The sequence below is a fragment of the Pistacia vera genome, unplaced genomic scaffold (assembly GCF_008641045.1).
Source record: "Pistacia vera cultivar Batoury unplaced genomic scaffold, PisVer_v2 Contig214, whole genome shotgun sequence".
Classification (NCBI taxonomy): Eukaryota; Viridiplantae; Streptophyta; class Magnoliopsida; order Sapindales; family Anacardiaceae; genus Pistacia; species Pistacia vera.
This window is the reverse complement of record NW_022196018.1, coordinates 1786368-1801024: the sequence shown is the minus strand read 5'-3', so window position 1 is coordinate 1801024 and position 14657 is coordinate 1786368. Positions and strand designations below refer to the sequence as shown.

Sequence of the window (14657 nt, the reverse complement as noted above, 5' to 3'; positions counted from 1 at the left end):
TTGATAATTATAAAAGAATTTTGCATGGACTGGGCTTTTTTATTGGGTTTTGCTCGAATTATGTTTGGGCTGTTAACGATCGACTCCATTAGAGGTTTTTTTTTGTTTGTTTGTTTGTTTGTTTTCAAGGAAAAATCTTTATTCCTGAGCTTTCAGCAAAGCGAAGTAGATTGCAAACTGATAACACGTACATCCATGGAGATAACAACAACTACTATGTCTATGAAATTGATTAATAATTGTCCAAAACTCCTTCGATTTCACAGCCCTTTGCTTCAAAGCCACGCATCAGTTCGAAATTCACTTCACTTTTCTGTTATTTCTCATTCTACTGTACGAAATCCTCGTTTCGTCACTTGCTGTCTTTCCAACGAGAATACTTCCAGTGAGCTCCTTTCGCTCTTGACTTGTATTTTCTTTTGTGGGCTTTTGATAGTTTTCAGTTTTATTTGGGGTTTTCTTGAGTTGTTTGTATCTACGCCAAGTGTTTGTAAATATGTTGAAGAAAAATAATATTAGGCATTGCTTTGCTTCGCATGGTTCAATTCATAAGTTGGTTGGCAATTAGATTTTTTAGTTAAATTTGAATTTATGAATGAGGTCAGAAGAGAAGATAATTGAACAAAAATTGATAAAAGTGAAGTTCGAAGCTGCGTAATTTGAATGTTGAGAGAAATGAAAGAGTAAAGAAGAGTTGTGTAGACTGTAGAGTAGCAACTATATAATATTGTCTTTTTTTTTTTTTCCTTTTTTCTTCCTGTCATCATTCATATGCTTAGTGGGTATATTTGAAAAATGTAATGAGTAGTTTGAATTCTCTCTAAAAAAGTAAATTCGAGAGTAAAGTTAAATTTCTATTTCTTTTCATTTGATTTTACTTCTCACTCATATATTTAAGTTACCAGAATTGTATAACTCTCTACGCTTTACTTGTGTTCTTTCTTAACAAAAACAATAACGAATGTGGTTACCAGATGCTTAAATACCAATCGTACGTTATTGGTTTGCTATGATTTTACTTTTCTTTACCTTTGTTAGATACGGTAGCTGAGGTTGCTGTGAAGGATCCATCTCTTGCAGTAAAGGTCAGATACATCATACACACTTTGGGTCCTGTTGACTGATATGAGAGTGTGCGAGGATATAAGACTTTACTTTCTAATAATGCATTTCCCTATATTTATTTTATTTTTTGTTTTTGTTTATCGAGAACCAAAACTGGATCTAAAAGCTTATTGATATATCTTAAGATTTGTTGATATGTCCTAGTAGCGAAAATTAGTTCTTGCTTGGTGATTGTATTGGGTTATGATTATTGAAATGCTCAATTTCGATTCAGAAGAAAGCAGCGGATATATTGCCTGAACTGAAAGGAACTTCCATATTTCTTGTGGGTAAGCATTAGTAGCTAACGGTGCATTTGGATACTTCAATATTATGTTGATCCCAATCTTTGTACTTATCTATATGCTATGATGGTTTGTTTGATGCAAAGGGATGGCAAGTTCAATAAAAACCAGCTTGGGCAAGCTTCTAGCTGATTCATTGCGATATTATTACTTTGATAGGTATCTATGAGTTTTGGCTGCTAAAATTTTGAGGAGATCCCACAGCTATGTAATAGCTCAGCTTACTCTTTGGTCGCTCTGTATTCAGTGATAGTCTGGTATTGGAAGCTGCTGGTGGTGAATCTGCTGCTAAAGCTTTCAGGGAGAGTGATGAGAGGGGCTATCGGGAAGCTGAGGTGATTGTTTTATACTTGGTGCTCCTATGTTGCTTATTTGTTCAAGCTCAGTTATTGATACATCAAGATTGGTAGATTAGTTGCATTCTTAAAATTTCTATGTTGCTGATGGCGTTATATTGACATGTTACCGCAGACTGAAGTATTGAAGCAATTATCATCCATGGGTCGACTAGTAGTTTGTGCTGGAAATGGTGCAGTTCAGAGTTCAACTAATCTGTATGAGATTGCAATAATTTCTGATTGAGCTACCTGCAATTTCTCTTTTAAATCATCTCTGGTGGATACTTTGAGTGCTCTACTTTAGCTGACTTGCTTATAAACAAATACAGGGCACTTTTAAGACATGGAGTATCAATATGGATTGATGTACCACTAGACATGGTGACGAGGGGAGTTGTTGAGGACCAGAGTGAAGATACTGCATCAGAGGTATAAATTTCTGAAACTGGTTTTGAGGTGGTTTTCTCTTTATGAAATTTTAGCTACTTAGCATTTAGTGATTATCAAGTTTTATGTTCTGCCTAATGATAGTCAGGTATTGCCACAGGTAGCTGCATTATATCAACAAATGAAAGGTGGATATTCCACTGCTGATGCAACCATATCGCTCCAAAGTATAACCCTCATGAGTTTTCTTACTTATCCTGTAACCGATTGTAATGTTTCGATGTTTCTTACAGCTTCTTGTTTTCAACAGAGGTAGCAAATCAACTGGGCTACGATGACTTGGATGCCGTAACCACAGAAGACATGACTATGGAGGTAAGAAAATTACAGTGCAAGGTTTTCAGGGCTTGAAATCTAGTAATTTGTATTAATCCATTTCTTTGCTAATATCTACAGGTTTTGAAGGAGATAGAAAAACTTACAAGAGTAAAGAAGATGCTGGCAGAGGCGGCAAAACCTTTTTAAACTTAAAAGTTTGCTTCCATTCCTTCAGGCTTCAGCAGTATTACATCTCAAAATTTTGTATTAAAAAAAAAAAAAAAAAAAAAGCCATATGTAAAGAGCCGTGTGCCTGTCTTGGATAAGCTGACCATCATGATATTCAAATGTTTCGATAAGCTCTACGCTCTCTTTGTAATCAAACTAATAGAACATTAAATTAATCAAATAGTATAATCAGAATGGCTTAATTCTAGATAATCCCATGCTTAAGCCTTAAACATATTCACGTGGGATTTGAATATTAAGCAAAAATAACAAGAGATTCTCATAATGCATACCAAAATCATATAGGAAGGTTATAATAATGCCATAGCTGTGGTCCAATTTTATTAAAAAATCTAGCGGATGGTTCTCTCTTGATCGCAAACGGCACACGTATATTGCAGGATTGCACGTTCTTGGTTTTGGTAGCCTGATCCCAATTTATACGGCTTGTCGTGTGAATGTGATCCCCCAAGCCATCACGTGACCAATCTCAAAAGTCCACCATTACCACTGTAACACATCACTAAAATTAACCTTTAAATTATCCCAGTTGAATAATGTTCTTATTATTTACTAACATGATCTTTTTTATAATTATTAGGTAAATGGAGAAATGTTATGTTGATGCGTGTGATGTGAGTCGGCTTGGACTTGATAAGAGGGCTTTGTCAAAATTGGACAAAGGCCCACCTCATTGGGTGGTGCCTAGAAAGAGCCGAAACAAGAAGGAAGCAGCTGCAGCTTTTATATATATGTACACATTGGAATAAGAAAATTTAGCAAAGAAGAGCGAGTGTTGAGTCAGTCCCCATGACCTGTGGTTGGCCTCGTATCATCAAACTCTATACACGCGGCTCAATATTCTGATGAAATCCAGTTCCCTTGCAGACGTGTTGCCTTCTCCTGAAACCGCCAATCTTATTGCTCACTGCACATGATTGCGACTCTTACCGAAAATATATAATAACTTATCCACAAATTCATTCAACTTGAACTGCCCCTGCCTCGCCAATACTTTTCTCAAGAATTTCATTATAATTCTTACCTTCGTTTGATTAGTTTATTAAAGAACATAGATCATTTCATCTTTATCTCAATATATTATATATGCAATTTGCAAGGTGAGGTTGTAATGTATATTAGGGTTTGTTGATGCGTGATTTTGACATCAACGATCCACACGTGCAAAGTTGTTCTTAGAAATTACAAGTGATATGATTGATTCAAGAGCTAATCAATATAATTGAATGAAAAAACTGAATAATAAATGAGAAATGATTTTTAAAGTGGTTCGGATGCATAAAACGATTCCTACGTCTACTGTTTCTTTTATATATGAGAGAATAGAGATTACAATAAGTCGCATACAGCGAACAATGAGCAAAGGTACAATAACTGAGTATTCAGAGAGAACATTAAGTCAGTCTTTTTCTTGTAGGTTATCTTTGCTCTGAAAATAAAGATTACAATCAGAATTAGAATGAAGGTTCAGAATCAGAATCCCAAAAACAAGAGGGGGAGTCCTCTATTTATAGTAGAGGAATTCAAGATAATGATTACAAATCTGCAAGTGGATAGGTGCTGTATAAGTCCTTCCTTACCTCCCATTGGCTGATAACTTAGGAAATATTCTCAAATTATCTGGGGTTTGGACAAGTGTGCGGTCTTTAGTCACTCATAGACAAAACTTGAATCTGCTAAGTTGATGACAACTGTATTCTTTTTGTCATGGGTTGACGTGGCAGCACTTGGACGGTGCAAAGTCTTCTTGAACTCTGATTGGTACTTGCTGATGTAAGCTTACGTTAGCCCTGGTTTTTTAGGCATAACAACAGCTCCTCAGTTCTTAAGGTTCAAGGATTGAATCTTGAGAACTTCATGATTATGCCGTGATCTGACTTGTCTCGGGGAATATCTGCTTGAGCTAACAGTTGAGAGCAACCACATTGTTACAAACGACATGAGGCTGATGACTTGATCTGACCAACGAACTGGGTGCAGATCATGACATGAATTTCGAGAATTACACAAGCGACCTAGTGTGATTGTTCACAAAGGTCTAACGACCTGAATTATATCATGTCCAGTGCTATGAAAATGTGTTTCAAACTCTATCTGTCATTCACGACCTAAAAAGTCTTGGAACATTTTGTTGTCGAAAACTGAGAATCATCTCATTCGATGTTAGAGTCTGACATGTAAAAAGAAATGCCTTATTTGAACAAACTCCTTAGATGCTATTCGTTGTGCTTGACAGTTGTCTTGGTCAATAAAATAAGCTTTATCTGACAGACATGTCTCTGCGCAATAAGTGTCAGCAATGAGCATTAAATGCAAGCCACGCTGAAACGACATTCCCTTTTGAAGCATTAAATGCAGATGATGACACATTTAATATGGAGGAGATAATCATGTCGACGCTAGGCAATTTCGATACAGGGAAGCGCCGATTAATCTTCATGAAGCATGAAGGTTACTCTTCGTGCAGATTGGTGACACGTGGTCACAATTAGCGGTTGGAAGCGCGTTCCCGCCCAAACGTCGCCTATAAAAGAAACCAAACGTCATCTTCCACCTTATAAAACCCAAAGCTCATTCTAAGGTTTTCACAGAACTAAATTTTTTAGAGAGAAAACAACGTTTTTGCCCTCAAAAAATTAGTTCATCTTCTTCTTAGTTAATGCACACTCTTCTTCCTAGTTAATGCACACTCAACGTTATGACAGAGCCTCCGTTCCCAGCAATCAAGAGGTAAAGAAATTTTCTTCCCTTTTTCTCTTTTTCATTTTTTTCAAAAGGTTTAGTTTTTACAATAATGGTGGGTATAGACGTCTGATAGGCTTAGATGATGAACATTCTTGGGTAGTGTTTAGAAAGAAACACTTTTAAGAGTCAAAACCTAGGGCATAGATCTTTAGAAAATTATCCTTAAGAACTTTTAGGGTTTTTGGCGGTTATGGAAGAGAAACCAGGGTTCTTTTACTCTTCTGAGTCGTCATATGAGGTAAATTATGCAGAGTTTGAGTAACACCTACATGTCGCACCTTTACAGACTCTAAGGGCAATGGACACCCTTAAGGCGAGAACAGTTAGAGAGGGAAGCTCGCAACCACTAAGTACCTTAGCGGGTCCCGGAAGCTCACAAACATCGGGTACCTCGATGGGTCCCGTAAAGGTGATATGATCAATTCTCACGAAGGACAAAATTCAGAAAGCAATAGACTAGTATGCGATCAAATGACGCCAAATGCATATATAATAGCGGTTGCTATGTATATTGCATTTGGTGAACACAACCTTGGTGAGCCAACAATAGAAGAGCTCAGCTGTGCCTATTACTTAAAGAAGAGTAAAGACAATGATTCGTACTACCTCTCTAAGTGATTAATGATCGAGGGAGGGATATTTGGTTACCTTAGCAACGTAGAGGCTTATGAAACCAAATATTTTTTTCTTTGAGTACGATGAAGTCTGTAAATTTAAGGAACCGAGTAGGTTTTCCTTTTAATTTACAGATCACTTATCTTTTAACTTTAACTTTTCCTTAATTTATTAGGCTAATAAACCTTTGGCTTTCTTGTAGAAAACAAAATGACCAGATTGTCGGTGCTAGCTAATCGCAGCCGCATTGAAGCATTTGGTCTACTACCCAACCAGAGTCGCGACGCAAAGCTGCTTCTGACTATTGCTAACCTTTAGAAATACAGGTTTTTTAGTCCCAATGCATATTTGGATGGTTCAGCTTGTAAGTATTTCTTTCACAGAAAAAAACTTAAGTTTTTTTAACAAAAGAAGACCCTTTTTACTGACGTGTCCATTATGCCATGCAGCAGCTATGCCACTGAAGGTTGTGAAAACGACAAAGAAGTATGGTTTGCATTCCCAAGAATCAACCCAATTGGACTAGCTGGAGCAACCTCCAGTGATATCCTTGTAATGGAAATACAAATTAGTGCCGAAAGGCAACCACCTGCTGAGCGACGTGGAAAAGCTCCCCAGCCTGCCACTACTCGTCCACCGAGGAAAAAGACCACGACCCTAAGGACAAAGAAAAGAAAGACAATACCCTCTGAAGAAGAAACTAAGTCTGAATCAGAAGGCTTAGAGATATTACTAGATAGGTTACAGCCCTATCAACTCTTCTCTGCGAGGACGAACTCAAAGGGTGATTTTGAGACCTCGACTGCCCCTAGGAGCTTGCAAGGGAAAGAAAGAGCAACCACAACCGCTTAGGTGGAAGTAGACAAGGAATATGTGGAGGAGGTCCCTGCTGCAACAAGGCTCGACATATCTGTGTCGGATCTTTTAGGGCAACTAGCAAACCACTTGCGGCCAATGGTTTACACCTTTTTGGACTGTCAACTTGCCACAACCTTTGACAAGTACGTGGCCTCTCGACCTACCAATCTGGTGGCCACTGCACTCCAAATACAAAGTCAGGTAAGATGGCTTGTTCTTTTCGAGAACCCGTTCGTATAAGTCGATCCTTTAGCTTTTGAAGAAAAAAACTAACTCTTTATTCCTTTCTATGCAGTCTTTGCTTGCCCTGAATGTGGCCCACAACAAGATGAAGATCAACTCTTTTGGCAAGCTCCACGAGATGAAGGAGGAGATTGCTAAGCTGAAGTAAGATCTTGCGAATTCAGACGAAGAGGCAAAGGCTGCCCACATTCAGGCGAATATGTATCTGACTGAAAGGAATTCTGCTCTGCGAGTAGCAGACTTCTAGAAGACTGAGCCCCAACAGAAGGATGACGACAACAAGAGGCTCCAACTAACAATAGCGAGACTCACTAAGGAGTTGGGCCAAAGAGAAAAAGGAGCTGCAAAAGAGCTTAGAGCGCGAAAATGCTATAGAAAAGACTCGAGCTAAGTTATGGGAAAACTCAGAAAAAGAGAATAGAGCGAGGCAGACAAATCTCGAACTGGCTCATGGGCGAATCACATCGCTAACTGAGTAGATGAAGCAACATAACCTTGAAATGAAGAGGAATGTTGCTCATTAGGCGCTGCAAGCTATTTATAGCTTGCGGCCGAACAATCATAACATGGATATCTTTGATCTCCCCGAGGAGTATCAAGTTGCTCTTGCTTCCGTAAAATCTATCAAAGCGTAAAAAGAACAAGAGCCTACTCTAGAGGACGATCAACAAGAAATAGAAGTCCCTGGAAACCAAGCGAACGACCAAGAGGTCAATGATCAACTGAACGACTCGATGGTCGTGGTGACTGAAGTCAAGGATCCTGATAATCAAGACCAATGATCGTTCTCTTCTCTGCTCGAATAAAGTCTTTTGGACTATCTTTTGATGTAGCTTCAGATCGTCCTTTGTAAATATTTTTGAAATATATAAAAAAACTTTTGACCACTTGTAACAGCACTTTTATAACTTAAGTATTTCACAAAAAAAATAGCATATCTGATCATAAAACTTGTAAGACATTGTAAATAATAAGATTATGTAAAACTTGAGATCACGACACAAGTGATTCTTTAAGAAGATTTGGGATAATTTTATTCACAGCATTTACAATAATGAAAAATTTACAAGTAAAAAACTGATCAAGCTATAAATGAGTTCAGAAATATTGATAATAAGGGCGAAGGTGTTCAACATTCCAAACTTGTGGTACTTTAGAACCATTAAGTCTTTTGAGGTGATACATGTCAGGTCGTACCACTTTTGTGACGCGATATAGGCCTTCCCAGTTAGGTCCTAATACCCTAGCACTTGGTTTTCTTGTACCGAGAAGGATTTCTTTTAACACCAGGTCGCCAACCTGGAAGTCTCTTCTTCTGACTTTAGAGTTAAAGAATCTTTTTGTCCGTTGCTAGTAGGAAGCTATCCTTAACCGAGTCTTGTCGCGGTGTTCTTCAACTAAGTCAAGACTTGCATGCAAGAGTGTTTCATTATAAAAATCTCTCTGAAGCGAACTAGCTCCTACTTCCATTGGCACTATTGCTTCGCAGCCATACGCTAATGAGAAGGGTGTTTTTGAAGTAGAGGTTCTCAGAGTCGTTCTATATGCCCATAGAACTTCTGGGAGATCATAGACCCAATTGCCCTTGACTGCGCCAAGCTTGACCTTTAATGTGTGTTTGATAGTTTTGTTGACAGTTTCAACTTGATAATTAGCTTGCGGTCTTGCTACTGAGACAAATTTCTTATGAATCCCCAGCTCTTCACAAAACTACGTGAATTCCTCATTATCGAACTGTTTTCCGTTATCAGAGATGAGTGTATGAGGGATCTTGTAGTAACACACTATATTCTTAAAGACGAAGTCTTTGAGCTTCTTCGTAGTGATCACGGCCAAAGGCTCTGCTTCAACCCACTAAGTGAAATAATCCATTATGACCACTTGATAATCCGTGGATTACACCATTTTCATTAGACTTTTTAGTCGGATTTCAGGTACTTTCTAGTTTATTTTAACCCGAATTGTTGCTTAATTCTTTACATTTCGTGTTTCAAGTTAAAATGGACATTTTGGAGCAAATAAGGACAAAATTGGAAATTCTAAACTCAGAAGTAAGCGGATCTCAGAAGTTGGGAGAGTTCTGAAGCAGAATAAAGCACTATGAAGCTTGCTTCCAAGGGAGAGTACCGAGGATCGAAGAATCAAGCAAAGACGCAAGCAGAGTGGCAGTTCTGTAATTTCAGAACTTTTCAACAAGCTTCGCCGCGGCGAAGTACGCCAGACATGAACATATCTGCTTCTCTCTTCGCCGCGGCGACGGTCGTAAATTCCAGTTTTGTAAAACGCACAGTTTTACTTTGTGCGTGTTTTTTTCTGGAGAATTTGGGCGAGGTATAAAAGAGACACTTAGCCTTTTTGAGAGAGGTCGAAGAGGGTTAGAGCAGCATTTTTACATTTTCTTAGAGTTCATTTTGAGTAATTGTGAGGTCGAACAAGTGTTAAGATTCGATTTCAAACCAGAGGATTCATCATTTTGGGGAGATTTCTTATCTTTTCTTTTATTTTCATTATGTTAAACTTTAGTATTTTCGTTTCTTTCAATTTTGTTGTTGATTTAGCCATGAACTAACCCATTTTGGGTTATGGTTTTGATTGTAATTCGGATTTTAATGGGTTAAGTGATTTATTGTTTTATTTTCATTTGATTATGCTTGGATTGTGTGTTTAGTCTGAATTTTTAATGCTTATATGTGATGAACATGGTGAGATTGAGAAATGAATCATGTTAGGAATCTTGGGTTAATCACCATTGTAGTATTGGATGCTAGAGATAGATTCAAAAATCAATGAAATCATTGTAGGATTCTTATGCTTAATGAGCTTGGATTTGTTAACTTTCAAATTGTTGGGTGCGGAAAGTTGATAAGGAAGAGTAGGGAAACATAGCCTGAGAAGGTATGTTTAACACTTAGGAGAGTTCGATTTACAATCAATACATATGAGTATGAATTTAGTTTAATTTATAGGTTTTTCCCATAAAATCCGAATGAAGTCAAAACCCTACCCGTTTTACTTGAATTAATTTTTATCCGTGTTTTTCATCTCGCACTCTTCGTAAATTATAGTTTAAAATTTATTGTTCAGTTTTAATTAGAAATAGCTCCTATTAATCCAAAGAAATCGATTGCTCCAACTTAAGAATAGTAGGAAACCTAGTGCTTAACTAACAATCCTCGTGGGAACGATACTCACTCATCATTATATTACTTGTGCGAATAGTATACTTGCTACATATTGCATGTTGTAGGAAACACGCATCACCACTGCATATTTGACGCCACCTTTACCGGTTGGCATGAGTTCGATGAGATCAATTCCCCCCATAGAGAATGACCAATGACTAGTCATCGTTGTTAACTGGTGGGAAGGAGCTCGCGAGATGTTCGTGAATCTTTGACACTTATCACATTTCTTTACAAAGTTGAAGACATATTTATGAAGTAGGGGCCAATAATATCCCTGACGGATAATCTTATTAGCGAGAGATCGTGCGGCAGTGTGATTACCACAGATCCCTTCATGTATCTCTCTCATGATATAGTTTGCTTCATTATCTGTTATACATCGGATGAGGGTAGTGCTAAACCTTGGCTTATATAACTGATCTCTGATGAGAGTGTAACGAGCAACTTTAGTTCGCAAGAGTCTTGCCTCAGTCTTGCTGTTAGGAAGAACCCTATCTCTGAGATACTAAATAATCGGAGTCATTTAGGAAACAAATTCAGTTGTGGCTACGACCTGATCAAGTGAGCTGATGTTGGGAACTTTGATGTACTTAATCAGAATACTGTTTGGCGTGTCAGAGTCTAGCGAAAAGGCTATCTTTGTCAAATCATCTGCGATAGAATTACTCTCTCTTGGGACTTGCTTGATCATATAATGCTTGACTTCAAGTGCAACCTTGACTTTCTTTAAGTAACTGATCATATTCTCTTCTTTGGCTTGATACTCTCCTAGAATCTTATTGACAACCAGTTGGGAGTCGCTGTTGATGTCGATCATATCTGACCCCATTTCTCTTGTTAGTCGCAGATCAACAAATAACGCCTCATACTTGACCTCATTATTCATAGCTTTGAATTCAAACCTAAGAGTTCCATAACTGCGAGTCCCCTCAGGGCTAATGAGTAGAAAACCAGTTCCGACTCTTCTCCTATTTGAAGACCCATCAACATAGGGACTCTAGGTTTATAAGTTCCAAATATTTTCCTAGAAAACTTTACTAGTCGGCTATTCGGGTTCCTGATCAGGCTGATAAGAGAACTTCGAAATGAAGTCAGCAACAACCTGCCCTTTAGTTACGACTTCGGTCTATAATGCAGATTGAACTGGCTTAGTTTCATAGCCCACTTGAGCAACTTATCCGAAAACTCTGGCTTCTAAAGGACCTGTCTGAGTGGGTAGTTGGTTAATACATTAATGGTGTGGGCATGAAAGTAAGGTCGCAGCTTCCTGGAAGCGATCAGCAAGGCATAAGCTAACCGTTCCATCTCTGGATACCGTGCTTCAACGTCTAGTAGTTGTTTGCTCGTGTAATACACTGGCCACTGAATTCTACTCTCTTCCTGAATGAGAGATGTGATGATAGCATACTTAGAGATGGATAGATAGAGAAATAAGATTTCCTTTGGAGTAGGCTTAGATAGAAGAGGGGCTTTTTCGAGATGCTTTTTTATACTCTAGAAGGATCGCTCACACTCTGGAGTCCATTCAAATCTCTTGTTGGCCCTGAGTATATTGAAGCACTACAAACAACAATCTGTTGCTCTCGATATGAAGTGTCTGAGAGCCGCTATTCTCCCATTCAAGCTCTGAACTTGCTTTTGATTGGCGAGACTTTTCATATTTAGGAAAGCTTTAATCTTCTTGGGGTTGACTTCAATTTCCCGATGGTTAACCATATACCCTAGGAATTTCCCTAAGGATACTTTGAATGAACACTTAAGAGGATTAAATTTCATTCTATATCTCCGGAGTATATCAAACATTTTCGCAAGGTTAGCTATGTGATCTGAAGCAACATGCAATTTGACCAACATGTCATTGACATAAACCTCTATTGATTTGCCAATTTGCTTGAAAAACATACGGTTAACCAAACGCTGGCAGGTCACCCTATCGTTTTTCAGACTGAAAGGCATGACTTTGTAGTAGTACAATCCTCGATTTGTGATAAACTAGGTAGGTTGACTGAGGAAGCTTGTTAGATCAGTAGCAAGCTGAGGGCTGAAATTACTTTCGATTCTTAACACATGAGTCGGTTCATTCTGGTCGATTGATACCTCAGATAACGCCTCAACAAGCCTACTATGGGAATACTCCTCCTGAACATGAGGATCTATGCTGTCTTTCATTGGACCTGACTGTGGTTTGATCTTGCTGATTGTCATAGCCTGCTTAGGAACGCCCATTGGCTTTCTTTTCCCTTTGCATGCCATCTACACTACTCTTACATAGCAATCGCGAGATTCACGCTGAGACCCCTTGACTTCCTCACATCCTATTGGAGTAGGAAATTTCATCTTCAGATGATAGATGAAAGTGACAGCTTTAAAATTTTGGAGTAGAGGTCGTCCCAATATGCCATTAAAAGCGAATGGATAGTCTGCCACTAGAAATTCTGTCATCTTAGTCACTTCGTGGGTCTCACCCAAAGTGATAGGAAGTGCAATTATTCCCTTGGGAATAAGATGATCCTCAATAAAGTCATAGAGGGGGATAGAGGCAGGCTTCAGATCTTCCTCTTCCAATTGCATTTCCTTGAATGCTCGCTGAAATAGGATGTTCACGGCGCTCCCATTATCCACCAACATTCTATGGAATCAACCTATTTTAGCCGCGATGACGAGTACATCCTCATGAGGGTACGCAATCGTACGATGAATTTCTCTGAGAAGGTAATTTCTTCCTCTCTATGCACCTTAGCAAGTTGCGGCGCCGTGTTTAATACACTCATGGGATCATAACGAGCTTCTCGAGTGTACTTCTCCAGAGCACCTCAAGAATTCTTGGCGAGGTATGGTCCTTCGAATATAATCCCAATGAAGTAGAGACCCTTGTGACCACGATGCCTCTTCCCATCGGCCTTTTGGTCCAACTCCCACTCCTTCTCCCGAGTAGGAGTTGGACCATCAACATACTTCTTTAAGTACCCCTTTTTAATGAGGTCTTCAATAGCCTGCTTAAAAGCTCGACATTCATCGGTATGGTGTCCATTATCTCGATGATAATGACAATACTTCTTGTTATTTCTTATAGAAGGAGGATTTTTCATGGGCTCTAGCTCTCCGAGCAGATTAACTTATTCTGATTTATCCAAAATAGTTGATACCGATGCATTCAATGAAGTGAACAAATTCTTGTCGCGATCACGACGAGGGACTTAGACATAAGATTTCTTGGGCTCGAACCGTTGTTTTCTTCCATTTCTCTGATCGTCATTAGCCCAGTTGCGATCAGATCTTCTACTACTCTCCCCTCGATTTTTCTTCCTCGGATTGAGAGCGTTGGTCAAAGGATCGGGGTAATGGCAGTTCAAAGCAGCCACGAAAGTTTTAATCCTAAGATATTTCTCACTGAGGTTGTAGAAGCGAGTGAGGGAAATATCGTCCTTAGATTGCAGTTTCTTCCACAAGTCAATTTGCGGAAGAATTCTTGCAATAATAAGAGTTTGAACTGAATCTTCGGGTGTATTAGCCACCTTATTCAGCTCCCTATGGAACTTGTCGATATAGAACTGAAGGGATTCATTCTTCTCATGCCGTATGTTGCTAAGATAGCTCAATGGCATTGAGAACTTCTAATTAGCCTAAAAGTGTCTAAAAAATAATGAACTCATCTGCTGCCACGAGTTTATAGATCCTGGTAGAAGCGATCTAAACTAATGCTTAGCATGGGTAGTCAAAGTCACTGCTAAACAGTGACATTTTGCCAAGTTAGAAACTTGGTGAAGCTCTATGGGGTCGTTAAACTGATAGAGATGATCCTACGGATCAAAATTCCTATCAAATGCTGGCATGTCGGGCATTCTAAACCTTGATGAGAGATGAGTAGTCAAAACTACCAGAGAAAAAGGAGACGCCTCAACGACTTGCCCCCACTCATTCTGCTGAGCTCTAAGTTGATCCAGAGCTCGTTGTAACTCTCAATTTGAGAAAGCGAAGCCACCTGGGGATCACTCTCTATAATGTGGGTTCTCTCCCTACAATTGTGATTAAGGAAAGACCGTAGATCAGACTCCTCCACGCCTCAGTCGGAGCCTTCGGCATACCTTGGCACATGCTGGCTGGAGCCATGTGAAGGCACTGAATGGCTTTGGGAGTTATCTCGACCTCCACAGTGGTCAAAACTAACCCGCAGATGATAGGTATTTCCTTCGCAGTGATGGTCGGAACCATTATTCTGACGATAATAGGAATCTCCATGCCATGTACTCTTGTGGGGGTGCCTATGCGATATGGCGTGAGATGGCTCATGATGTGACATATCGCAGTCG

General features: G+C 39.0%; 1 protein-coding gene across 1 annotated transcript; it reads left to right on the top strand.

Moving 5' to 3' along the window:
* The first annotated feature begins 118 nt into the window (after positions 1-118).
* Positions 119-2749, top strand: LOC116129778 (probable inactive shikimate kinase like 1, chloroplastic). The gene is made up of 10 exons (XM_031415514.1): positions 119-385; positions 1039-1085; positions 1340-1394; positions 1496-1568; positions 1657-1744; positions 1881-1963; positions 2077-2176; positions 2295-2361; positions 2445-2509; positions 2591-2749. The coding sequence occupies exons 1-10, from the start codon at positions 196-198 to the stop codon at positions 2657-2659; spliced, it is 837 nt and encodes a 278-aa protein (XP_031271374.1). The 5' UTR covers positions 119-195; the 3' UTR covers positions 2660-2749.
* Positions 2750-14657: the final 11908 nt, after the last annotated feature.